The 27,217-nt window shown below is 49.7% G+C and overlaps 1 protein-coding gene across 1 annotated transcript in view; it reads right to left on the bottom strand.

Annotated features, from left to right (window-relative positions):
* LIMD1 (LIM domain containing 1) overlaps positions 1-27,217 on the bottom strand; it is a 71,241-nt gene that overhangs the window by 10,936 nt on the left and 33,088 nt on the right. The window contains exons 3-4 of the mRNA XM_043587213.1: positions 3,122-3,189; positions 1,396-1,458 (exon numbers count right to left, since the gene is read on the bottom strand). Coding sequence (XP_043443148.1) covers positions 1,396-1,458; positions 3,122-3,189 — 131 coding nt within the window. The remainder of the gene's footprint in view (positions 1-1,395; positions 1,459-3,121; positions 3,190-27,217) is intronic.

The following is a 27,217-nucleotide window of genomic DNA, read 5'->3' as shown; positions in this document are numbered from 1 at the left end:
TGTCAGTGCAGAGCCCAATGCGGGGCTCAAACTCACAAACCATGAGATCGCGACCTGAGCTGAAATCGAGAGTCAGATGCTCAGCCGACTGAGCCACCCAGGCTCCTGCCCCCCTCCCCACGCTCAAAAACATTTTCTAAGGGAGAAAACGCAGACCCAAAGGACTCGGTACTGTATGATTCCATTTACATGAAGTTCCAGGCCCAGCAAAACGAATCTGGAGCGAGAGAGGGGACCTTTGGAGGAGGGGGTCTGGACTGGGAGGAAGACAAGAAGGAACTTTCTGGGGTGTGCGATGTGGGAAACATCCGTATTTTGACCTGGGTGGTGGTTACACAGGTATATGCACATGTAAAACTTCATTCACCTGTACGCTTAAAACATACACCCTTTATTCCGTGAGCTGTTTCTCAACAAAAAGGTAAAAGGAAAAAACAGCAATGATGAGCAATTCCCTTCTCCAGAATGGGATGAATGGGTCAGCTTAGAGAGGGATTGAATTCTTTCCAACTAAAAGAAGATTGTAGGGCTGCCCGGGTGGCGTAAGTGGTTGAGTGTCTGACTCTTGATTCCGTCTCAGATCATGATACCAGGGTCTTGGGATCGAGCCCAGCATCGGGCTCCACGGAGCCTGCTTAAGATTCTCTCTCTCTTGCTCAAATAAAAAAAAAAAATGTTTTAAATCAAAGAAACTTTAAAAAGAATATCATACAATGATTTTCTTCGACCGGTGCGTTAAAGACATTCTTAAGGCCTGATCTCCGGTGCTGGACAATTTGATCCCTCGGACAGACTAAGGATTCTGTGTTTGTTAACCTCACAACCTTACCCAATAAGGAGACCAGGAAAGAAAAACCGTCCCCGCCGGAGAGATAAACGCACTGAGGCCCAAGACAAGCTCAGAGAGCCAGCTGCTTCTTGCTCTGCAGTCTCAGAACTAAAGACGGCCGCCCCTGTCCCCCAAACTCATCTTAGGAACGGACGGAGCCAGGCAGAACGTGGGGGACCAAGAACCGTGTTTACCCGACTTTCTGTACCCAACTCCGAGGTAGATGACGTCTGGCATCTGGCGTCTCACCCGGGACACCACGAGGACCACAGAAAACGAGAGGGAGGCTGGTGTGATCCCAACAGCCCAGAGGAGAGAACATCATCAGAAACACAGCATTGTGGGGACTACACGGATAAGGATGCGGAGGCCGCTCAAAGCCAACAACGGGGTTTCTCCTCGGACAAGCAGACCTGTGTCACACAGGGTCTTTTCTTAATAAAACCAGATGCGACCACAAACAAGGGTAGGAAACACAGTTCTCAACTACCGATTTCTTCTTTTCTGTGACCGCCTCCCCCCTCCCCCCGCTGCCATAATCTCGCTTGGTGACCCGACTCACTCACCATATCCATGATCAGATGTCCACAAAGGAAACACCTGTCGGCAGATTGCTGGAACCCGGAGTACTGCGGAGGAGAAAGAAAGCAAAGGTAAACCCGTCAGGGCACAGATGGCCCGGCCACTTGCCCGCCAGTCACGAGGACGACACCTTCGCAGAGAGATGTGTCCCTCTAGGCCGGAATCTCTCATTTCTCAGAACACAGGTTGTGGGATGTGGGTTGTGGGATGAATCACGAAATATCCCGTGCCACAGAGCCATTGCTCACACTGATGCCACTCGCCCTGACAACAGCTGCGTCTGGGCACCCACGACATGCCAGGCTCTGTCTCTAGGCCAGTGGTTCTCAAAGAGGGGTCCCCCGGAATCACCTGGGAACTTGTGAGAAATGCACATTTGGGCTCCATCCCGGAACTACTGACTGGGAAACTCTGGGGTGGGACCCGGTGATCCGCGTGTTCACAAAGCCTTGCAGGGGACTCTGACGCAGGCTTAAGCCTGACACCAGCACTCTAGTCCTTAAACCCATTTTTTATGTTTTTAATGTTTTATTTATTTTTGAGAAGGACAGAGAGACAGAGACTGAATGTGAGTGGAGGAGGGGCAGAGAGAGGGAGACAGAATCCGAAGCAGGCTCCAGGCTCCGAGCTGTCAGCACAGGGCCCGATGCGGGGCTTGAACTCACGAGCCGCGAGATCGTGACCTGAGCCGAAGTCGAACACTTAACTGACTGAGCCACCCAGGCGCCCCTTAAGACAATTCTTAAAACAAGGTATGTACCGTACTATTTCTCAGATGGAAACAAGGGAAGCTCAGAGAGGGTAAGCGACCTGCACAAGGTCACACAGCCTATTAGGGGTAAGGATACGATTCATATTCAAGTCTGGCTCTGGTTAGCCAATGCCTTCAGTTTCAAAGAAACTCGGTAAAGACTCTCTACCTTACTTTACCAAAACACACAGGCACACACAACTACAAACAGTGGAACGGGAGAGACACCAGGTAGGCTCTGGACCACAGACAGCTTTTGCACAGGCTTCGAGCCCTGGAGACGTGGGGCCTGGGCGGGCTGGCTTGACACACAGGTAGCGTGGCTGAGCCACACTGGCTTTGGGAAGCTAAGTGGGGCCCAGGGAGGCCGCGGTGGCACAAGGGTCAATGCTTGGCCACGTTGTGGGAGAGGTAGGAAGGAGGAGGGGCCGAGGACGAACCTAGGACACAGATCTCAGGGATGAGGACCCAAGGCAACCTGGTGTTTCTGCTTCAGACAAGTGGCTATGGAAAGGCTGGGGTGGCCGGCAGGTGCTGGCCGGGCTGGAGCTCGGGTCTGGGAGTCCCTGGCCCGTGGGTGGACTTCTGAAGCGTGACAGAGGCCGGATGCCCGCAGACAGGGTTCAAGGTAACGCAGACCCGAACCCCAGGGCACAGGTTTAAGAGAGAGCGGTGGGAGAGGTGGAAATGAGCAGAGCACAGGAGGACAGGCCAAGCGAGCCTGAGTCCCTCCCAAGCACAAAGCTCTGGGGTCTGTCCTCTGCTTCGGGGACAAGCACCACCCCGGGCATCCTCAGAAGGAAAGTCGGGACCCCCTTTCTCCGGCAGCGCTCCGCTCTCCACCAGCACAGGAAACCCCGGAGAGAAACCACACTGTTGTACCCGGCCTGGGCCTCCCCACAGTCTCCCCCTGACTCCGGTCCCGACTCAGGGCAGGGCAAGTCCGGGGACGAACTCACCAGGAAGTCCTCCTCGCAAAACACTTTGCCGTTGACAAAATAAAAGGCTTTTCCTCTCAGCTTCCGGCCTGAGGAGAAAACGCAAAGGCGGCGTAAGAAGAAAATGTTGATACGAGGTGAAAAAAGGAGGAACAAAGGTAAAATGTTTTTAAGCAGAAACAAACGTGCAAAACAAATGTCAACTGTCAATAACGGTCCGTGATTGCTGAAAGCTGCCGGTGGCCGTGGCGATGGGCAGGCTGGGGCCGGGAGACTAGGCCCCTGGCGGGTGCCGTGTGGCAGGGGACCCCAGCACTGCCTTGGGACTCATCCCACACCCTCTTCCCCCACTGCCACTCTGCTGAGAAGGAAACCAGTGAGACGTTTGGCGACAGGACGACAGAGGTGCACGCAGTGGGGGTACGGGCTATAGTCCGTTGGGGAGCCGTTTCCCACAGGTATTTGGGACGTTATCTTTGACAGGTTCTCCAGGGGACATTGGCAATGACAACCTATCAGGAAAGTCCTGTAAATTGGTCACTTTTTTTTTTTTTAACGTTTACATATTTTTGAGTTAGAGAAAGTATGAGCGGGGGAGGGGCAGAGAGCCCGACGCGGGCCTCGAACTCACGAACCACGAGATCATGACTGGAGCTGAAGTTGGATGTTTAACCGACGGAGCCGCCCAGGCGCCCCAACAGCTCAACTTTATTCTCCTTACTTTCGTGTATCTTTTCAAATCTTTTCAACCACGGAAAATACACATTGTTGGACGGATAATGACTTTTCCTGTTTCCTCCCGATCTAAATGGGGCAAAAAGGAGTGGGAAAAATACAAAGCACCCTGGGCTCCTTAGATGTCGCTTTATAGTTTCCGTAAAGCTAGGACGCTGACAAGAACAGCATACTTTATCAATTCCGTTGACCCCTTATGAAAAAATACAGGGTCACATGTTCAAGGTGAAGCAGGAGCGTCTTTACGGGAGACCCTGGGGCTGTGACCCAGCAAGCAGCATTCTCAGATCTGAGAATACTGCCAGGGCCAGTGGCATTGAAACACGTGGAAGTTTCAAAAACTGAATGAAGTCTACACTGGTGAAATGACGCCCCTTGGAGCCAGGGTCCACAACGTGAAAGCAAAGTCATCAACGTCACAAACACTGACAGTGCTTGAGACAGAGACGTGACCTTGACAAACTACTGAGTGCCTCACCTGGGACTCCCAGAGCAAGCAAAGAGCACCAGGTGACGGAGAAAAGCCTGGTGATGTCGACCTGTTGGAGCTTATAGAGGACTTGGGGAGTATCAGTGCAGAGGCAAAGTCACAAAGAAGGAAATGCATTTAACTACAAAAGCAAAAAAACCTCCAGATGGATTACAGACCTCAGCGTAAAAAAGGAAAAGTATCGTAAGAAAACGCGGGGCGCCTGGGTGGCTCAGTTGGTTAAGTGTCCAACTTCGGCTCAAGTCATGATCTCACAGTCCGTGGGTTCGAGCCCTGCGTCGGGCTCTGTGCTGACAGCTCGAAGCCTGGAGCCTGCTTCGGATTCTGTCTCCCTCACTTTGCCTCTCCCCCGCTTATGTTCTGTCTCTGTCTCTCAAATACAAATAAACATTGAAAAAAAAATTTTTTTTTTAAAAATTTTTTTTTTTTCAACGTTTATTTATTTTTGGGACAGAGAGAGACAGAGCATGAACGGGGGAGGGGCAGAGAGAGAGGGAGACACAGAATCGGAAACAGGCTCCAGGCTCCAGGCTCCGAGCCATCAGCCCAGAGCCTGACGCGGGGCTCGAACTCACGGAGCGCAAGATCGTGACCTGGCTGAAGTCGGACGCTTAACCGACTGCGCCACCCAGGCGCCCCGAAAAAAAAATTTTTTTAAAGAACTTTTTAATGCTCTGAATTTTAATGCTGCACTTCTTGGGGATATAATGTAGTTTCAACTGAGCCTCATATGAGGAGGGTTTACCAACTGGTCTAACGGAAGGCAATGAATGCTTTCGTTGAAGAGAGAAAAGGAAAGCCCGGCTGGAAGCCAGAAGATGGCTACAATACACGTAACAAGGCACTAGCATCTAAAACATAAAGAACACCAACCCACCAAGACAACCCAACGGAAAAAATGAGCAGAGGAGAAGCAGCGAAGGTGCAGAGAAGAGAAAATCTGTTAAACTCTAGGCAGTAACTATTTTAAAAGATGTTCAAGCCCACCAGCAATCAGGATATGCAAATTAAAACCATGAGATGCTATCTCATTCCCAGATGGGCTAAAATCACTAAGCCTGAGAGTACTGAGTCTTTTTTTTTTTTTAATGTTTATTTATTTTTGAAGGAGAGAGAGACAGAGCATGAGCAGGGGAGGGGCAGAGAGAGAGGGAGACACAGAATCCGAAGCAGGCTCCGGGCTCCGAGCCATCAGCCCAGAGCCCGACGCGAGGCTCAATCTCACGAGCCGCGAGATCATGACCTGAGCCGAAGTCTGACGCTCAACTGACTGAGCCACCCAGGTGCCCCCTGAGTCTTTTTTTTTTTTTAATGTTTGTTTATTTTGAGAGAGAGCACGCATGTGCATACGAGTGGGGGAGGGGCAGAGAGAGAGAGAGAGAGAGAGAGAGAGAGAGAGACAGAGAAAATCCTAAGCAGGCTCTGCACCGTCAGCGCAGAGCCAGATGCAGGGTTCGAACCCACAAACCACAAGATCATGACCTGAGCGGAGATCAAGAGTCGGACGCTTAACTGACCCAGGTGCCCCTGACAGTACAGAGTCTTGATGAAGGTGTGGGGACAACAGAAAGCCTTTCACGCTGCTGGTGGGAGTGCCAATTGGCATGAGCCCTTTGGCAAAAATTTGGCAAGAGCCCATATCGCTGAAAATCCACATTACCCGCCACATACTCCTAAGGACGCCCCTTGAGAAGATGTCCCAAGGGACATGTACAGTTGTTCACTACAGCACTGCAGTGAAAACCTAGACAGCCAGCAGCATCCATCCACGTCCCCGTCCACCCGTATAGAAAAACTGATAAAACACATTGAGGAAGAGGGGCACGTGGGTGGCTCGGTCGGTTAAGTGTCCGACTTTGGCTCAGGTCATGATCTCGCGGTTCATGGGTTCAAGCCCCACGTCAGGGTCTGTGCTGACAGCTCGGAGCCCGGAGCCTGCTTCGGATTCTGTGTCTCCCTCTCTCTCTGCCCATGACCCGCTCTGTCTTCCTCTCTCTCAAAAATAAGTGAACATTAAAAAAAAAAAAATACACTGTGGAAGTTATAGTCAATGGATGCAACACCACACGGCAGTCAAAATGAATGAACTAGATTTGTATACGTCACTATGCATCGAACTAAACACACCGCTGTGCAAACAAGGCAGATTGCTCAACGACGCATGAACATGATATACATACAAGTTAAAGCATGAACACACATTTGCACCCACAAACTAGTACTGTGGACCCTTTACGATATTGATAGGTGTGATAACAGAAGACAAACTGGAACCGGAAGGATCCACACGCTCCATTCTTGACAGCAGCTGCCCTGGGGGAGGGGGAAATGGAATACAGGAAGGGGAGTCAGGACGATTCCAATTCATCTGTAACATCCTACTTCCTTTATAAGAAATAAGCCAAAACGACAACACAGAAATGTCCGTGCATTCTGGATGGTAGGTAAATATAAGTTATTTCCTACTGTAGTTTTGAAACTGTATACACACACACACACACACACACACACACACACACACACACACCTTCTTTAGGTGAAATACTATAAGCCAAAAGGCAAATGACAAACCAGAGAAAACATCTGCATAGTCGGACACAAAACAACTCACTCCATGGGGCCCCTGGGTGGCTCAGTCGGTTGAGCGTCTGACTTCAGCTCAGGTCATGATCTCACAGCTCGTGAGTTCGAGCCCCGCGTCAGGCTCTGTGCTGACAGCTCGGAGCCTGGAGCCTGCTTCCGAATCTGTGTCTCCCTCTCTCTCCGCCCCTCCCCCACATGTGGTTTGTCTCTCGCCGTCTCTCAAAAATAAAGGAACCTAATTTAAAAAAAATTTTTTAAAAACTCACTCCAATATGCAAATAACCCAATTAAGGGTCCAATATAAAAACAAACAAACAAATAAAAAAGACAAAGAATGGGAAAGAGAAATTGAATGAGCAACAAATAGAAAATCTTTAACTTCTCTCGTGATTAAAAAATGTTTGCAAATTCAAAGACTATACCACACTTTGGGACACCTGGGCAGCTTAGTCGGTTAAGCGTCTGACTTCGGCTCAGGTCATGACCTCTTGGTCCATGAGTTCAAGCCCTGCACCAGGCTCTGTGCGGACAGCTCAGAATCTGGAGCCTGTTTCGGATTCTGTGTCTCCCTTTCTCTCTGCCCCTCCCCTGCCCATGCTCTGTCTCTCTCTCTCTCAAAAATAAATAAACATTAAAAAATTTCTTAAAAAGAAAAAAAGAATATACAATGCTTTGTCTGTCAGACTGGCAAAGGTTAAAAATACTGCTCAGCGTTTGTAATGACACTGAAGACACTCTCCACCCTGTGAGTGACAGGAGAAATAGAACAAGCTTTTAAAAGAAAGTTTGGTTATTAAATATCAGTGTAACTTAGAAAAGCTCCAATTATTTTGACTCAAAAAATTCTACTGCAGGAATCTATCCTAAGGAAATAATCAGAACTGGACTGTTGAAAGGACCTTCGTCTCAACATTACTTAAAACAGCGTAAAAAAATGAACATCAAGCAAATATCTAATTCCTATTAAATAAATTATAGCATCTATACTATTATGGGGCCATAAACGAAGATTGTTTTCAAAAACGGACTTGATGACACAGACAGTTAAAATACATTAGAAGGGGGTATAGGGGTGCCTGGGTGGCTCAGTTGTTCATCTGACTTCAGCTCCGGTCATAATCTTACGGTTCGTGGGTTCGAGCCCCACATCAGGCTCTGTGCTGACAGCTCAGAGCCTGGAGCCTGCTTCGGATTTTGTGTCTCTCTCTCTCTCTGTCTGCTTCTCCCCCACTCATACTCTCTGTCTCTCTCTCTCAGAAATAAACATTAAAAATTTTTTTAAATAAATAAATAAAAGGGGGTATAAAAGCGTGTTTGTGCGTGTGTATACAGATATGGATACACAGGCTCACACACCTATATGATGGCAAAGTTACATGTGTTCATACACGTCCGATGTATACCAGATGTTCATAGTCATTGTCTCTGGGTATAGAAAATGGGTGATCTTTAGTTTTTTTCCTACAATGACTATATATCAATTTTCATAGCCTGAAACAAATTGTAGTGGGGTGAGGGAGTGTGAAAAGAGCAATGGGACATACGCTAGAAGGCCACAATGCAAGTCTCTGGTTCTCCAAACCTTTTCTCCTGTCCTTCCCTCAAGCTAGTTACCCTCATTTCTAGAAGGTTCTAGAACCTTCCCAAGTGTTTCCTGACTCTGCGAAACTAGGGTAATAAGAATGAGCACTTACAGCTAAGTGATTTCAGGGGTCACTAACAGAATCCCCTTTATAGCCACGGAAGTTCATTTTAATCATTTTACTTACTTATAACTTTCCCCTCTATGGGAACATTCTAGAGAATTCAAAGTTTTACAAAGGAAAATGATAACCAACTAGAGCATCCCCTCTCCACTCTTTGTCCCCACTAGGCACCTGGGTGAGAGCCTCCAGTCCCTCCCTGGCAACCAAGGCGACAAGGACACAAAGAGCCCACCACAAAGAGCCCAAAGAGCCACCCGAGGAAGACGATGCCCACACTGTCTGACCACAAGTAAAGTCCAAGTCCAGCCCGGTGAGCGGGGCTCCCTTGTTTTGCTGCCCCTGGATTCTGAGAGGAAAAGAGTGGAAGCTGCAGCTTCCAACGCGGCCACTGAAGAGAGCAGTGGACCATCTGGAAACAGCCCAGGACTTCCTAGACAGAGATGAGGCCTCTGGTCCAATGCTGAGAACACTGAGCTCTGATTCCAGGAATAGGGTCCAGGAAGTTCTAAGGAGCCTGAGCTGGGAATTAACTTTTTGTGTTAATAGAGGGCATGTTACCTCTGTTCCAAAATCATAGAGGAAGATTATTAAACACTCCAGAGCACTGAGCGCTCTAGTGGTCTAAGAAGCGCAAATCAAACGAGAGCTTTTTCACTTATAACATCAACAAAGATTTTTTCAGATGACCGCAGTCATTTATGACTGCTGGCCCTGCGTATTTCTGTAAGCTACTTAATGAGCATGTAAAATGATAAACTGCTCCCCCCGGGGGAGGCAACTCTAAAATGTTTCTCTCTGACTCACTGTGGCTGTCTGGGACTTCGCTTCAGGAAAGGATCAGAAATGTGGATAAATATTTACTTAGGTCCAAATTGGAAACCTGAGGAGAAATGACTATATAAAACAGTACCTCTAAATGATGCAATATTATGTCTCATTTAAAATACCATTCAATGGGGCGCCTGGGTGGCTCAGTCGGTTGAGCGGCCGACTTCAGCTCAGGTCATGATCTCGCGGTCCGTGAGTTGGAGCCCCGCGTCGGGCTCTGTGCTGACAGCTCAGAGCCTGGAGCCTGTTTCAGATTCTGTGTCTCCCTCTCTCTGACCCTCCCCCGTTCATGCTCTGTCTCTCCCTGTCTCAAAAATAAATAAACGTTAAAAAAAAAAATTAAAAAAATAAAATAAAATACCGTTCAAATAACTGCTATAGTGATGCTGCATATGCTTTCACTATACAAGGTTACTCAAAATACCAGACAGAGACAGCACAAGCAGGGGAGGGGCAGAGAGACAGAGAATCCCAAGCAGGCTCTGTGCTGCCAGCACAGGGCCAGATGTGGGGCTCAAACCCACATACTGTGGGACCATGACCTGAGCCGAAACCAAGAGCTGGTGGTTCAGTGGACTGAGCCACCCAGGCGCCCCCGCGTGTGCTTTCAAGAGGATAATTATTTAAAAGTGTCTAGTAAATGCAGCACTGGTATGTTGCATTAAGGGGAATTTCTCTTACTGCTTTAGACATTTCAACATTTGAAAAGTTTTTTCTAGTATCAGGGACACCAGTAGATGGTATTAGAATTTCACTGTTTGCTTTTATACGCTCTTATAGCATGTTTCTCTGGAATTCTGTATTCAGGAATTTGAAAAGCAATACTGTAATTGTTGAAAGAAACCCCTGAAGTAATAACATGAAAAGTAAGACAGCAAGATCTAAAAACTGTGTATTTCAACTACGTAAAGAAGAAATTCAAAGAAAAAAAAAAAAAAAGACTGGAAAAAAAAAAAATCTGCCCAAGACCAATAGTGCCTCTGGTGGACATACGGGTAACTGCATGGTTGCGGGGAGGAGGAAGGTATTTGCTAATTGTTTGCTTCTTTAGACTCTCCTGTGCTTCCCCAAACTTTTAAGAATGAGCAGGTAGGACTTTAATCATCCTTTACAAAACTGCCCAGCTGGCTAGACAAATACTGTGGCTGCCAATCCCCAGAGCTGAGAAGTCCTGTGTCCAGATCCCAGGGGCCAAAGGAAGGGCTTAAAGGCTACATCTGCTTTTCCTTTATTCCAAAATAATAGTAGTAGTAGTAATAATAATCATAATATATAATAAAATATATATTATAATACAATACATTATAATATAGACATATATAATATATTATATTGTTAATATGTAATGTATTATATTATTAATATACACTAACATTAATATATATCAATTATATATTAACATATATTATATAATATATTGTTAATATAATAATAATTATATATCAATTATGTTATTAATAATACATAATTTATATCATTATTATTGAGGGGGCACCTGGGTGGCTCAGTCAGTTAAGCATCCAAGTGTCTGACTCTTTTTTTTTAATTTTTTTTTCTTTTTTTTTTTTTTAACGTTTATTTATTTTTGGGACAGAGAGAGACAGAGCACGAACGGGGGAGGGGCAGAGAGAGAGGGAGACACAGAATCGGAAACAGGCTCCAGGCTCTGAGCCATCAGCCCAGAGCCTGACGCGGGGCTCAAACTCACGGACCGCAAGATCGTGACCTGGCTGAAGCCGGACGCTTAACCGACTGCGCCACCCAGGCGCCCCTAATTTTTTTTTTTCAATGTTTATTTATTTTTGGGACAGAGAGAGACAGAGCATGAACGGGGGAGGGGCAGAGAGAGGGAGACACAGAATCGGAAACAGGCTCCAGGCTCTGAGCCATCAGCCCAGAGCCTGACGCGGGGCTCAAACTCCCGGACCGCGAGATCGTGACCTGGCTGAAGTCGGACGCTTAACCGACTGCGCCACCCAGGCGCCCCTAAGTGTCTGACTCTTGATTTCTTCTCTGGTCACGGTCTCATGGTTTGGGAGAGCTTGAACCCCACGTCGGGCTCTGTGCTGACAGCACAGAGCCTGCTTGGGATTCTCTCTCTCTCTCTTTCTCTCTCTCTCAAAATCAACTTTAAAAAACAATCTTAAAATAACTGAGGGCTCCCCACGGGAAAACGGTGGGCGTGCTCTGAAGGACTCAAACTCCACTTTCTAGCTCAGTCTTAAAAGACCATCTGAGTTCAGAAACTGGGTCCCACACCACATTTGGTAGTATTTTATCAGTAGGAGAAAACACAAACAAACCTAACATCTGTTGATCGCCTTCTGGGTTTCAAGTACTGTAGTTAGAGCTTTCCTATATTAACAAGTTTAAGAAACGTTACCATTGCCACATGTCACGGCGTCATCACCCCCCTTTCTGTTCTTGTCCTACTATGTGCCTTCTATGGACAAGTGCACGACCGCCCCCTGCAGGCTGCAGCAAGCATGGAAGGCATTTGCGCAGAATGAGGCAAAAATAACACTCCCGCGTCAGTATCATGGAGCAGGGCACATACACAGGAATTAATTATCCTTGGGAATCGCTGGAAATGACACCCCAGGACCACTCCCAACTTTCTGGGTTTCCTTTTTTTTTAACGTTTATTATTTTGAGAGAGAGAGAGAGAGAGAGAGAGAGCGCATGCGCACACGCACAAGCAGGGGAGGGGCAGAGAGAGAGGAGGAGAGAAAATCCCAAGCAGGCTCCGAGCTAACAGCACGGAGCCCGATGTGGGGCTTGAACTCACGAACTGTGAGATCATGACCTGAGCCGAAACCAAGAGTCGGACGCTTAACTGACTAAGCCACCCAGGCGCCCCTCCTTTTCTCTTCATAAAAATGTGATACGGGACCACCTGGGTGGCGTAGTCAGTTAAGCGTCCAACTTCAGTTCAGGCCATGATCTCACGGTTCGTGAGTTCAAGCCCCGGGTTGGGCTCTGTGCTGACAGCTCAGAGCCTGGAGCCTGCTTCGGATTCTGTGTCTCCCTCTCTCTCTGCCCTTCCCCCACTCATGTTCTCTCTCTCTCTCTCTCTCTCTCTCTCTCTGTCTCAAAAATAAGCATTAAAAAAAACCCTTATATTAAAGCACTTTCTATGTACTGGGCACTTTACACTGTATCTCACTTCATTGGCTTGACAATTCTATAAAAGTCCCTTGTGACGGCCCTCCTGAGGCTGTAATGTGTTTGGTGACTGGCTCCCATCTTCCAGTGCAGGCACAATGAGGGGAAGGTGGGGCCAGGCAGGGAAAGTATTCTTGAGGCTGGTTCACTCCAGATCTGGCCAATGACACAGACACCAACTAACCTGAGAATTCCTGGAATCCCTCACCGTCCTCAAAATTCCATTGAGGTGCCGGATCCAGAACCCACGGACGTACACGCTGGGAGCAGCCAACCACCACTAGGTGGCACCAAACCACAGCCAGCACCAGCACAGGCGGGACAGCACAGCGCACGGACTCCAGGCTGGCTCGTGGAGGCAGCCAGCTGGCTCGGGTCATTGTCGCGCACTCATCTGCAACAACGTGACCTGTACTTGACGCAGTTTAACGCCACCTACCCTGTTCATGCAACAGCCAAGTCAGTCAGGCAAACACCTACTGTGGCTACAAGGAGGTAGGAGAGATGGGACTTGAACGCGGCTCTCTGGAGCGAAGTCAGCAAGCACACTTCCCACCACACTAGACCCTCTTTGTCCCCAAAGGAGTATCTCTCGGGGCGCCTGGGTGAGTCTTGATTTAGGCTCAGGTCATGATCTTACGGTTCGTGAGTTCGAGCCCCACGAGTGCCGTGGTCACACCGCAGAGCCTGCCTGGGATCCTCCTTCTCCCGCTCTCTGCCCCTCCCCTATGTGCGCGCGCTCTCTCTCTCTCAAAAATAAGTAAATGTTTAAAAAAAAATTTAAAAAGTGGGGCACCTGCGTGGCTCAGATCATGATCTCATAGTTTGTGGGTTCAAGCCCCGCGTCAGGCTCCGTGCTGATAGGTCAGAGCCTGGAACCTGCTTTGGATTCTGTGTTTCCCTCGCTGTCTGCCCCCCCACCCCCCACTCATTCTGTCTCTCTCTCTCTCAAAAATAAATGAATTTTTTTTAATTAAATCACACAAACAAACAAACCCAAAGGAGTATCTGTCAACTAGGCAGGGGAAAGGCGGATCTCCTGGCCTTCCCGACCAAACCTCCTCCTCACTCCACTGCCCTCCATGGGGATGAGCTCCGCGGTCCTCACTCACTTCCTACAGCGGCACCCGCCTAGAGGCGCGACACCAGGGAGCCGGCCGTGGCTGTGTCAGTGCTCATACAGAGGCCAAAACGGAAGGGTCGAGGGGCTTAGTTCCATGCTTCAGAACCACCTGCCGAGCCCCATCCGCGGAGACTCTGACGTAGCAGGTCTGGGAGGGGCCTGAGAACGTGCCCCTTCCCACGTGACGCTGCAGGCGCTGGTCCGCGGACCACACTTTGAGAACCGCTCCGATAGGGGCTGCCCCGGGCTGCTCTCTGAACCAGCATTCCCGTTTAACGTGATTCCTCCTGGTCAAACACCTAGTCACGTGCACACCAAAACCATACCAAATAAACAGTCTTCCCAGAGCTCTGGAAGAGTCATAGTTGCTATTTATTTTTCCATCACAACAACAGTTTACAAAATATTGACAAACAAGTGTACAAACTCGTCAAAAAGCCACCTCCTACGGACAGCAAGTGGCTATTTTATATTTGCCTTCAGGGCCCCCTTCAGCTGAAAAGAGAAAAATGTGGATGAAGCCAGCGTAGCTGTGACAACAGTTACAGGTGTCGCAAAGAGAGGGCGGCCGTCTGACCTGACAAATAAAACCTAACGTTCTCCTTTCCTTCTAGAAATAGAAACGGCTTGTCTACTCTGGAAAAGGAATTGGCCCTTAGCTGGAAGACTTCATCACAAATTTCAGTGTCCAAAATACCTTCCCGAAGAAAAGTAAAAATGCAAGGTTTTCCGGACAATGAGAGGAGTTCCCTGCAGAAAGGAAGTACACATCAGCAACGGTTTAGATTCCGTTTTTATTGTAAAAATTAGCAACTGTTTAGATTTTATTTTTATCGTGCTGTCCCAAGACGGTCACTTCTACCAGCTTGGTCGCCTTGGTCCCCAGCCCTAGGTGGCCATTCCTATGTAAATCTAAGTTAATTAAAAATAAAATAACACTTAACATTCAGTTCAAGGACTTGAACGAGAACATTTCAAGTAGCCAGTGGCCACTTGTGACCAGGGCAGCTAGGGAACATTTTTGCTTTATCGCACAAAATTCTCCCCGATCTGCCTCTTCAAACAGCCTCGTCCAGAACAGGTTAGCCCTTAATGAACTCCTAATACCAACCAAGTGAAAAGCCAATCAAATTGGTTCAGTGCAAATGAACCGATCAACCTGGATTTCCTAGGCTCGCGCAGCCTCAGGGGGCCGAGGAACCGGGCAGAAGGTGGAAAACAGAAAAGCACACAGGGGAGGGTCCTTGGCTTTGCCACTTTCCCAGAAACCAGAGGTTGGCCGGTCACCCGGCCCTGGGGGTTCCTTGGTAGAGAGTGCTGTGGAGAGGGAGAAAGCAGGGGGTTCGCAGTAGGGAGCCCAATGCGGTGCTTGCTCATACTAAGTGTTTAGCGGAAGTCACTGTTGCCAGGATCCCATCAAGACCTTCAGTTTCCTCACCGGAAACCTACATGAGCTAAAAATCTCATCCGCCCCCATCTCTCTCTGCCCAAACCCTCCGGTGGCCCCTTCTTTCTCAGTTTACCTGCTGTAAAGGGCCAGGTTTTTGTTTTGTTTTTCATTTCCATCTGTCAGACTTCTTTTCTTGGAAAATACAACAGTGTGGGACAATGAAACATCAAAGCCAAGCTCCAATCTACTCCGTCAAATTGTTGCAAACGTTTCTAAATGGTCACAATTTCTGCGCTTCCCGCCTTACTGACCACACTGTCACGCTACGAGTAGACCCGCTCCACAACCCAATTCTCTTCTCACTGGCTGCTCCCAAGTCTTTTTTTTTTTTTCCTTACAGTTTTACAAACCCACCTCTCTTTTGTTTTCCATTCCTACTACTCCAGACAATGATCATCTGGATCAGAGAACGCTGTACAGAGAAAAAATCCTGGAGACCTGCAGAGGGTCTCCTTTGAGTATTCAGCAGGTCTTGGATCAGCACATGCCTGTGAAGAAACTAACCAAGCCCGGGGGAGAAAGTCACCCACAAGGGCCGAAAACAGTGCCTATTCCCACCAGCCAGAGTGGGAAAACTCGTAATCCGTGAGTACTGGGCATTGAGTGAAATGCTCAAGAAGGTTTTGCCCTGGAGCCCTCTGCTCCAGAAACATCGTTGTCTCCAAATAACTTACCTACATCCCTGAAAAGCTCAAGAAGATTCAAAGGAATACAAAAAACGTTTATCTAAAAGCTCAACAAACCCCTAGCATGGGAAACATACAAAAGACACCAAGAGACATCATGATCAAATTTCTCAAAATCAATGATAGAGGGGCGCCTGGGTGGCGCAGTCGGTTAAGCGTCCGACTTCAGCCAGGTCACGATCTCGCAGTCCGGGAGTTCGAGCCCCGCGTCAGGCTCTGGGCTGATGGCTCAGAGCCTGGAGCCAGTTTCCGATTCTGTGTCTCCCTCTCTCTCTGCCCCTCCCCTGTTCATGCTCTGTCTCTCTCTGTCCCAAAAATAAATAAACGTTGAAAAAAAAATTTTTTAAAAAATCAATGATAGAAAAATTAAAAGCAGACAGAGAAAGAAGATATGTTACCTATGGAGAAACAGAGATAAAGTGGACATCGGATTTCTGATGAAAACAATGAAACAATATCTTTATTTTATTTTTTTTCAATGTTTATTTACCTTTGAGAGAGAGACAGAGTGTGAGCCGGGGAGGAGCAGAGAGAGAGGGAGACAAAGAATTTGAAGTAGGCTCCAGGCTCCGAGCTGTCAGCACAGAGCCCGATGTGAGGCTCAAACTCATGAACCATGAGATCATGACCTGAGCCGAAGTCGGCCGCTTAACCAACTGAGCACCTAGGTGCCTCATGGAACAATATCTTAAGAAATTAAAAAAAAAATTTTTTTAACGTTTATTTATTTTTGAGAGAGAGTGAGAGAGACAGAGCATGAGCAGGGGAGGGGCAGAAAGAGAGGGAGACACAGAACTCGAAGCAGGCTCCAGGCTCCGAGCTGCCATCACAGAGCCCGACGCGGGGCTCGAACTCACGGACCGTGAGATCAGGACCTGAGCCGAAGTCGGCTGCTTAACCGACTGAGCCACCCAGGCGCCCCTGGAACAATATCTTTAAAGAAGTAGAAGAAAAAATTATCAACCTAGAATTCTCTAGCCCCAGAAAAAATGTCCTTGAAACTCAAAAATGAAATAAAGAGGAATTCAGACATACAAAAGCTGAAAGGATTCATTACCAGCAGATCTGCACTGTTAAAAAAAAACAAAAAAAGTTGAAGGCCTTTAAGCAGAAGGAAAATGGTACCAGATGAAAATCTGGATCTAAATAAGAAATGAAAAAGACCAGAAATAGCAACAACTGCATGGATAAATGAGATGTTTTTCTTATTAGTTAAATCTCTTTCAAAGATAATTGACTAGAGCAATGGAAAAAAAAAACAATTGAGGGACCAGAAACTAACGCTTACTTTTAGGGTCAATTCACTTTGGACACATTTGCCAAGACAATCCAATGGAGAAAGAGTAGTCTTTTCTTTTTCTTTGTTTGTTCATGTTTATTTATTTTGAGAGACAGAGAGCGCGCGAGGGTGGGCACACAAGTGGGGAGGGGCAGAGAGACAGAGGGGAGAGAGAACCCCACGCAGGCTGTGCACTGATCTCATGGAACTGTAAGATCATGACGTAAGCTGAAACCAAGAATCAGATGCTTAACCGACTGAGTCACCCCGATGTCCCAATAGTGGTCTCTTCAACAAACAATGCTGGGAACACTTCATATCCATGTGCAAAAGAATGAAGTGGAACCCCTACCTCAAACCATATAAAAGCCAACTCAAAATAGATTAAAGACTTCAACTTAAGAGCTAAGACTATAACATTCAGAAGAAAATATGGGCATGAGTCTTCATGACCTTGGGTTGGGCACTGTTTTCTTACACAAAGCACCAAAAACGCAAGAAACAAAAGAAAAAAAATAGATAAATTAGACGACATCAAAATTTAAAACTTTTGTGCTGCAAATAAGAACATCAAGAAAGGGAAATGACAGTGCATAGAAGGAGAGAAAATATTCACAAATCACGTACTAGAGACTCATATGCAACACATATAAAATCTGTCAAAACTCAAAAATAAAGAGATTAAAAACCCAATGAAAAAATGGGTAAAGGATCTGAACAGACATGTCTCCAAATAAGACATGCAAATCAGTCCATGAAAAGATGCTCAACATCAGGGCACCTGGGTGGCTCAGTTGAGCGTCTGACTTGGGCTCAGGTCATGATCTCACGGTTTGTGAGTTCGAGCCCCGCCCCAGCTCGCTGCTGTCAGCACAGAGCCTGCTTCAGATCCCCTGTCTCCCCCTCTCTGCCCCTCCTCTACCTGCACTCTCCCCAAAACATAAATGTTTTAAAGAAAGGTACTCAACATCATTAGTCAGGGAAACGCAAACCAACCCGCACTGAGATTCAACTTCACATTAGGATGGTTAAGAATCAAAGGGTCAGATAATCACAAGTGTTGGCAAGGATGTGGGGATACCGAAATCCTCACACACTGCTGGTAAGAATGGAAAATGCTGCAGCCACTTTGCGAAACAATTCCTCAAAAAATTAAACACAGGAGGACAGCACCTTGGAGAGCGGCATTCACCAAGGTGCGGATGAAAGGTGAGGGTGACGGGCACCAGGAAGGGCGGGCGTGTTCCGTGGGGCCAGGAGGCTCTGCGGGATGGCGGGTGGAGGAGGCAGCGGCGAGACGGAAGACAGGCAAGGAGTCGGAGCTGGCTTAAGGAATGGGTTCAATGCTAAGCGAAGGAACTAGACTGTGCTGCTAAGGCAAGAAGTGGCGGAGGCCTCCGAGCCGGGGACTGGTCCCCACAAAGCTGTGCTCAAAGGCCGGCTGTGTGGATGGAGATGGCAGGCCAGCGAACAGGACCCAAGACAGTCGGGAGGGATCAGCCGGGATCCACATAAGAACCAGAAGGGTCTTCCCCAAATGGGGCCTCCCGGGACCCTGCTGGCATCGTTCAACCCAACAATGGTGGCTGTGCTGCTCTGCTTGGGCACAGCTGTCCCCACTGCCCTGATCACAGGGAAGCCTGCACCCTCTGCTCCAGCACCGCACCTGCCGGATTCCCAGGCCGGTCGGTGCCCTGGAGGTGCATCCGGTCCTTGAAAACCGGGTCACGGGACCGCCACCCAGCCTTGGTGCCTTCTCGGAACAGAGTCCGGCAGCCACGTGGTGAGGGTTCTCCTCCCCTTTAAACTGAACGGGCAGGAAGGCTGTGCTGATTTTGACTCATCAAAGGCAACAGGATCTTATGCAGCACGCAGAACAATGAGGAAGAAGGCATAGGATGTATATACTTCTAAATGGAAAAAGCGGGGGCAGCAGAGTGAACACAGGGAGACAGCAACGAGCTCGGGCACAGCTCTGCGGGCACGGCAGACGTGTTTTGGTCTTGTTTCGGTATTTGGCGATAGGTAACTTTCTTCTCCCGTATGTATTTTCTTTTTCCGTGTGACTATGTTACCTTTACGATGTATAAAGTACGAAACATAATAAGCTTCACTGACCATCTCATATCCATAAGGGAATTAATAAGGTTTAGGAATGAGAGACTTTACCTGCACTGTGCGATATGGTAGCCACTGGCCACATGTGGCTATTTAAATTTAAAACTTCAATTAAAACAAAGTATGATGTAGGGGCGCCTGGGTGGCTCAGTGGGTTAAGCGTCCGACTTCAGCTCAGGTCATGATCTCAGGCTCCGGGAGTTCAAGCCCCGCGCTGGTGAAGCCTGCTTCAGATTCTGTGTCTCCCTCTCTCTCTGCCCCTCCCCGCCCCTTGCATCGGCCTCTCTCTCTCTCCCAAAAATAAATAAACATTAAAAAATGTTCTCAAGAGAAAACAAAATAAAATACGATATTCGATTCCTCAGTCACACTGGCCACATTTCAAGTGCTCAAAAGTCACGTGTGGCCATTGGCTGCCACAGTGGATGCTTCGAATCTAGAGTTCAGGAAATAGGGAGCTACAGGCCAAAGGAAGGTAAAGGGGGGTGGGTGGTGAGGCAAACACAGACACATTCCCAGGTGACTGTGGCAGATCCCCCAGGACGTCCATCATGCACATGCACACAGGCCTCGGAAGCAGGATCCGTGCAGGTGCAGTCAGGGGTCTGCATCGTACAGGAGCACAGAAGCCCCATGGATTCCATGATGGAGGCTGTGGGTGTAAAGAAATCGTCAGTGAGGGGACACAAAGGAGGGAGAAGGTAGGGAGGGAAGAGAAGACAGTGCAGAGGAAATACGAAAGGATCCTTATTAGCCAGGGGTCTGCAGAGGCATGGAACCTGGAGGGTATATGCATATGTGTGTGCATGCACGTGTATGCACGTGCCCATGTGTATATGTACAGACAGAAACAGAGAGATTTTTTTTTTTAATATTTTTTCAATGTTTATTTATTTTTGGGACAGAGAGAGACAGAGCATGAACGGGGGAGGGGCAGAGAGAGAGGGAGACACAGAATCGGAAACAGGCTCCAGGCTCCGAGCAATCAGCCCAGAGCCTGACGCGGGGCTCGAACTCACGGACCGCGAGATCGTGACCTGGCTGAAGTCGGACGCTTAACCGACTGCGCCACCCAGGCGCCCCAACAGAGAGATTTATTAAAAGGAATTGGTTCAGGGGTGTCTGGGTGGCTCGGTCGGTTAAGCATCCGACTTCGGCTCAGGTCATGATCTCGTGGTTCGTGAGTTTGATCCCCACATCGGGCTCTGTGCTGACAGCTCAGAGCCTGGAGCCTGCCTCGGATTCTGTGTCTCCCTCTCTCTCTGCCCCTTTCCTGCTCATGCTCTGTTTTGGTCTCTCTCTCTCTCTCTCTCTCAAATATAAATAAACATTTAAAAAATTAAAAAAAAAAAAAAAAGGAACTGGGTCACATGATTATGGAGGCTGACAAGGGCACCAAGATCAGCCATAGGCAAGCCACAGGCCCTGGAAGAGCTGATAGTGTCATTCCAGTCTGAAAGCAGGGAGAATGGATGTCCCTGCTCAAGGCAGTCAGGCACGAAGAAATCCCTGACTTGTGGGAAGGTCAGCTTTTCTGGTTCCGTGCGGGCCTTCAACTGATTGGGCAAGGACCACCCGTGTCAGGGGGAAAAAAAAAATCTGCTTCACTCACTCGGCCTACCAATTGTTACTCTCCTCCAGAAACATCCTCACAGACATACTCAGAATAATGTTTGACCAAACGCCCGGGCACCTGTGACCCATTCCAGCTGACACACTGAATTCACCACCACGGGGCCAGGGTTGGGGACAGAAATTTAAGAGAATATTTGAGAGACAGAACATTTAAGAAAGCAAAGAACAGACACTCTTGGCAAGAGAGCCAGAGACCCCAGTAGCGTCTATGGTGCCAGAGTAAAGTTCAGACCTCCAAAAAAGACCTTATTCCCCAAACCCAGAATTCTGGCTCAGAGATGAGGCACCGGGTACAATGTCTTCATGCTAATTAGGGCGCGGTGCCCCCCCACGTACCGGAACACCCACCCAAACCATGTGTGTGTGCTGTCACGCACCTGGAACGTACGTGTCGCAAGTAGGCGTGGGTTACGCAGGAGTCACCCCCTACAGTACAGGGCTCCAATACCCCAGACCCTGCTAATGTCACAGGCACGAAGAATCTGATGTTTCCCCCTGTCAGGGACCTCACGGCCTCTGGACCCACAAAGTCTGATCTGGGAAACCAAGTCTGGCCCCGAGTCAGGGGCCTCGGCAGAACCAGCTTTGCTAGAGACGAACACAGGAGACCCTTGTAACAACGCACCAAGTCGATGTTGCCCCTCTGCCCTCTGCCGACCCACACAGCCCTTTGCCCGGCTCGTCTATTTTGGCTGCTTCCTGATTTCTTCCTCGCCCACTGGCTTCCTTGAGCCCGTGCCTACTCTTCCTTTCTCACATTCTTGATCCCCGGCGTTTTCCTTGGATCCAGCTGACTCATGCGGCTTACTCACAACTGCTGAATGTGGCGAGAAACACTGGCGTGAGTCAACGGCTCAGAAATTCAGGCATCAAAGCCTTTAATCCAGGTCTCTCGTATCTCCCCTCTTCCAAGCCTCAGGCTGTTCTCCGGCGTTCGCCACCAGAGAATCTCTGAAAACCCAGCTTTTGCCATCGCGCAGCCCCAACACAAGAGTGCAATGCGCGGCCAGCGTCCTGTCTCTGACACGCGTTCTCTCCGAGCAAGGGGTAATCTGACACTAACGCGGTGGCGGGAGCAAAGGCTGTGGGTCCACACGGTCCTGGGCTCGGGCGCGGAGCACGCTACTTAACAGCAAGGTCACCAGCCACAAGCAAACTACACTCCCAAGCCCCTGTCTGCCTGCCTATAAAAGGAGGCCGATAATAAGGCTGAACTCACCGGACTGTTCCAGATTTAGCGAGCTCCCGTGGGTGGAAGGCTTGGTGTGGGGGCAGGTCAACAGCAAGCTGGGCGGCTCATCTACAAGCTACTTATAAATATTGTGATTACCGGTTTAAGGAAGCAGTCCAGCTGTGAATTAAAGCAAGACCTCCCTAGTGCTGGCTCCGCTATTTCAGAATCTGTGAGCGTTTTCAAACGCTGGGTGGATGAGGTTGCATACAAAGTCAACAAAAAAAGGAAACATGGGGCGCCTGGGTGGCTCAGTCGGTTGAGCGTCCGACTTTGGCTCAGGTCATGATCTCACAGCGTGAGTTCGAGCCCCACGTTGGGCTCTGTGCTGATAGCACAGAGCCCGTTTTGGATCCTCTGTCTTCCTCTCTGCTCTCTGTCTGCCCGCTGCCACTCGGGCTCTCTCTCTCTCCCAAAAATAAATATGCAAACATCAAAAAAAGAAAGTACCCATGATCTCAGAGGCAGCATTTAAACTTCCTAAGAAAACTAAATAGCTGACGAGCACCCTCCCAATTCTAGAACCTACTGGATGGTGGACCACCAATCACCAACCACTGGCTTACTCAAGAACCCCTGTTCCATGACGCTGGGCTTAATTCTGGCTGTTTTCCTTACCTGCAGTAATGACGAGGAGCTTTTTTTAGACTTCTAGATACAGATTTTTCGTAACTCAGACTCCCATGACTGGGTCTAAAGAGGTAAGAGTTCACTATGAAATTCACTCGCCATCTTTCACCTCCACCAGTGTTTGGTTTTTGGAAGGTGGGACGGGCAACGGCATACGGTCCTCACTTTATGGTGTGCTTTCCCCGAGGCATGATGGGTAGGTCACCGTGCACGTCCCCCCCCCCCCCCCCCCCCCCCCCCCGGGTAGAAGCACTAGGTACGGCACTGAGAGCCACCTGTTCTGGCCGTGACTTGCACATCCCAACACTGTCCCCTGAGTGGACGCCGTTGACTCGCAGGGGTCCTTCTCTGAGCCCAGGCCTATGCGGGCAACAGTTTCCGTCCACCTGGACCTGCCCCCCATCCCACGCCCAGGCCCGGGCCCTCGTGTTCTCTGGGCCTCAGGGAGGGAGAGAACACGCATGGAATCTCCTATCTGATCGCTCATTTCCAGCTGGTACAGAGGAAACATCAGAGCAGCCATGAACTTGCACATGGCCAACAGGCTTCACCTGGACTCCAGGATGGGGGCTGTCTAGTCTTGGAACAACAAAAGCTGACGTTTTAGATCTAAAACTGCCTGCAGCAAGGACACAGAGCCTTGCCTTCCTTCTCCCTCACCGTCTGTTCTGGAAGGTGCCAGAGCCCCACTCTGGAGAGCCCCTCTTGACCCACACGTCCAGACCCACACCTTTCCTTCCGCCTCATTCTACCTCTCTCAGCCACAGCCGGGCGCCAGCTTCTCCTCGGGCCACTCGACACCCGGCGTCAGACACGGTGTGGCCGCTGGCCAAGGCCATGCCTGCCCCCTGCGCTGACCCTCCTCCTGCTCCACGCTGTGCCAATGGCTTTTTCGGGGCATCCCGCTGAGGGCACAGCCACTTGAGAGCAGGACCCGAGGCCGGGAGAAGGGAGACGCCCCACGTCGCCATGGCAACCACACACACTGGCCCCCCTGCCCCCGGAGGAGCAGTTGAGAAAGGAGGGGCTTGAGCAGACCGCACAAAGGTCCACACGCCGCACCCTGAATGCTTGCTTCTGGGCAGGACACCAAGGAAACAATTCAGCAGAGGAAAAAGGGGGTGCAGGCAGGGGGCGGGCTCTGCGGAACAACCGGCGAACCCCACACGAGCTGAGTGCCATAGACCTCCAGCACAACGCAGCCGATTGCTCTGCGACTGTTAAAATCATCATGATCCAGACTGCAGAGACGCGGATGGGTCCACGGCACGTTCGACCACAAAGGACAGAACCTGACTTATATGCTATGATCACAGGTCTACAAGCCGGGTATACCTCTGGGCAAAACCTGGAAGGGAAAACATACGAGTAAAAACACCTATGCTAGAATCACACACCCAGGTCTCTGCCCTTGAAATTCTCGGGGGGGGGGGGGGGGGGGGGCGGGGCGGGGCGAGTGCCTGGGTGGCTCAGTCAGTTAAGCGTCCGACTCAGTTTCAGATCATGATCTCACGGTTTCGTGAGTTCAAGCCCCGCATCGGGCTCTGTGCTGACAGTATGGAGCCTGCTTGGAATTCTCCCTCTCTCGCTCGCTCGCTCTCTCGCTCTCGCTCTCTGCCCCTCCCCCACTCACAATGTCTGTCTCTCTCAAAATTAAAAAAAAAAAGAGTGGGATGCTTACCCAAATGAGCCACCCAGGCGCCCCAAGCTAGATCGTCTTCATAATGGAATGGGAAGACAGAAAACACACACCTATATACTCACTAACATATACACTAACCGACCAGAGAAAGTGGGATATGCAAAGCTAATTAGATCCAGGAGCCCTGGGGGCGCCTGGGTGGCGCAGTCGGTTAAGCGTCCGACTTCAGCCAGGTCACGATCTCGCGCTCCGTGAGTTCGAGCCCCGCGTCAGGCTCTGGGCTGATGGCTCGGAGCCTGGAGCCTGTTTCCGATTCTGTGTCTCCCTCTCTCTCTGCCCCTCCCCCGTTCATGCTCTGTCTCTCTCTGTCCCAAAAATAAATAAACGTTGAAAAAAAAAATTAAAAAAAAAAAAGAAAGATCCAGGAGCCCTGGATTCCGGTGCCAGCTCTGTTGGTAGGTCTTCAATCTTGAGAAATTCTCTTCCCCTCTCTGGGCCCCCATGTTCTCTTCTACCAGCGACGGGGTGGGGGACTGGGCCCGGCCCCGGCCCCAGCCGAGCCATCTGAGCAGGGCCGGTGTTCCCAGAGATGCACCCGAGGACCGGCAGGGCCAGGAAACAGAGCACCCAGATGCCTCCTGCTGCTGAAAATAGTCACAGGGCGGCAATAAGTCAACCGCACAAGGGCAAATCACCTCTAGTGCCCAAGAGACGCCGCTCAGACGCGTGCCTGGGTCTCCAACCGCTCCCGGCGGGCGCGGGGGAAGCTGTCTGTTCACGCACCACAGGAGCGTGCAGGCCCTTGGCCAACAGGAATGTGTGGCACTCGCTTTCTGAAGGAGTCCTGTCCTCACCTCTTCAACGACTCTGTTCCAGGGCCTGGCCTGCCGGCTCCAAAGTCACAGAGAGTGACCTCACAGTCTACAGGACAGCACCAGTCAGAAAGCAGGGCATGCCAAGTTCAAGTTCAAGGGGGGTGGGGGGGGAGGACGGTTTCTTCCTGCTAGGGGAACGGGGAAGACTTCCTGGAAGAGGCAGCCTTTGAGCTGGCTGCTCTAACGGCTGGACAGAACTTACATGTATGAAGTGAGTGGGGAGAGCAGACCTAGGGGGCAGTGTGATCAGGGAGAAGGAAGTAGAAAAGAGAGTTCAGTTTGTAATAAATTACGGGAAGCATTAAGCCAGAGAGCAGACCACAAGGGCCTTAGAGGCTACACCAAGAAAATCCCCAACCAGCTGTGTTTGCCTGAAGTGTTTGCTCCTGCTATCATTTGACGATAAATTCAACCCGTCATGGAACCGACAGGTGGTCAGGCAGCCACAAGTGGCACCCACTGACTTTTCGGTGCCCACCCCTGACCCCCGAGAACCTTTCTTTGTTCAAATGGCAATTGCTTGAGATGAAAGACAGCTTCCACTTAATATTTTCTTTTTTCCCCGGAAAACAGCAAATATTGAGAACCAGTTGTAGGAGCCAAAAGGCAAAGATAATTTTTTTTTATGTTTATTTATTTTTGAGAGAGAGAGAGTGAGTGAGTGCACAAGCAGGGGACTGGCAAAGAGAGAGAGGGAGGCACAGAATCCGAAGCAGGCTCCAGGCTCCGAGCTGTCAGCACAGAGCCCGACGCGGGGCTCGAACCCACGAACCGCGAGATCATGACCCGAGCCGAAGTCGGATGCTCAACCGACTGAGTCACTCAGGCGCCCCAAAGATAATTTTTTTAGCAAGAGGCAGGATCCCAACTCTTGTACAGATAAGACCCAAACACATGGCCAAAGATTTAATTTAACTGATCAGTTAACGCAGACAGCAGGAAGACGTTACATCTGAGATAGCACAGAGAACTCGGGCTACGTGGCCATCAGAAGTCCTGAAATACACTCGCTCCAGCAGAAGGGAAACCAACCTCCACAGGGCGACCGGCAATTGGACCCTCCACCAGACACAGTCTGCATCGTTAGGGACAAGAAGCGTGGTCGCCACCAGGATTCTACAACTTACACGGTGTGGTGTGGCTCAAAGACAAGGAGAAGCCAGGGGCCCAGGGAAACCGATCCCCGGACGACGCCCACATTTCCACTGCGGATGCTCCGCAGAATTCCGACTCACCTCCAAGGCTTTCACGTTTTCCCCGCAAAGGGGAATACTCATCAACACACAAACCGTGGCCTCTCCGGCACGCGTCTTATGGGAAATTGCAGTGAGGACGCACGTACGAGGTTTCGAACCCGGGCGTATGCCTAGCCATCATCACAGCTTGGCAGGCTGGGAGCCGGGTCCGTACCCAGCTGGCTGACTTTAGGCTGGGAAGCAGGAGGCTCTCAGGGTGCCGCAAACCAGCCAAGAGCAAATCTCTCTCCCTCCTTTCTCGGCTGGCACTAATCCAGACACTCAGGCCTGACCACACCCTGGAGTCGCCTGAGGAGACAGGAAGAGCACTCTTGCCCATTCTAGAAACTCCACCCCCACGGCTCCTGATTTTGCTGGTCAGCATGGGACTGGTGCATCAGTGGCTTTTAAAATCCCCTGGGGAGGGGCGCCTGGGTGCCTCAGTCGGTGAAGTGTCAGATTCTCGATCTCGACTCAGGACAGGGTCTCACAGTTCATGGGTTCGGGCCCCACGTCAGGCTCTGGGCTGACAGCTCAGAGCCTGGAGCCTGTTTTGGATTCTGTGTCTCCCCCTCTCTCTGCCCCTCCCTGGCTCATTCTCTCTCTCTCTTTCTCTCAAAAACAAATAAACATTAAAGAAAAAAAATTTTTAAGCCCCTAGGGGAGGGGCACCTGGGTGGCTCAATCCAACTCTTGATCTCAGGTC

Source organism: Prionailurus bengalensis, chromosome A2, assembly GCF_016509475.1.
Source record: "Prionailurus bengalensis isolate Pbe53 chromosome A2, Fcat_Pben_1.1_paternal_pri, whole genome shotgun sequence".
Lineage (NCBI taxonomy): Eukaryota > Metazoa > Chordata > Mammalia > Carnivora > Felidae > Prionailurus > Prionailurus bengalensis.
Note: the sequence above shows the minus strand (reverse complement) of the source record. Positions and strands in the feature narration are given on the sequence as shown.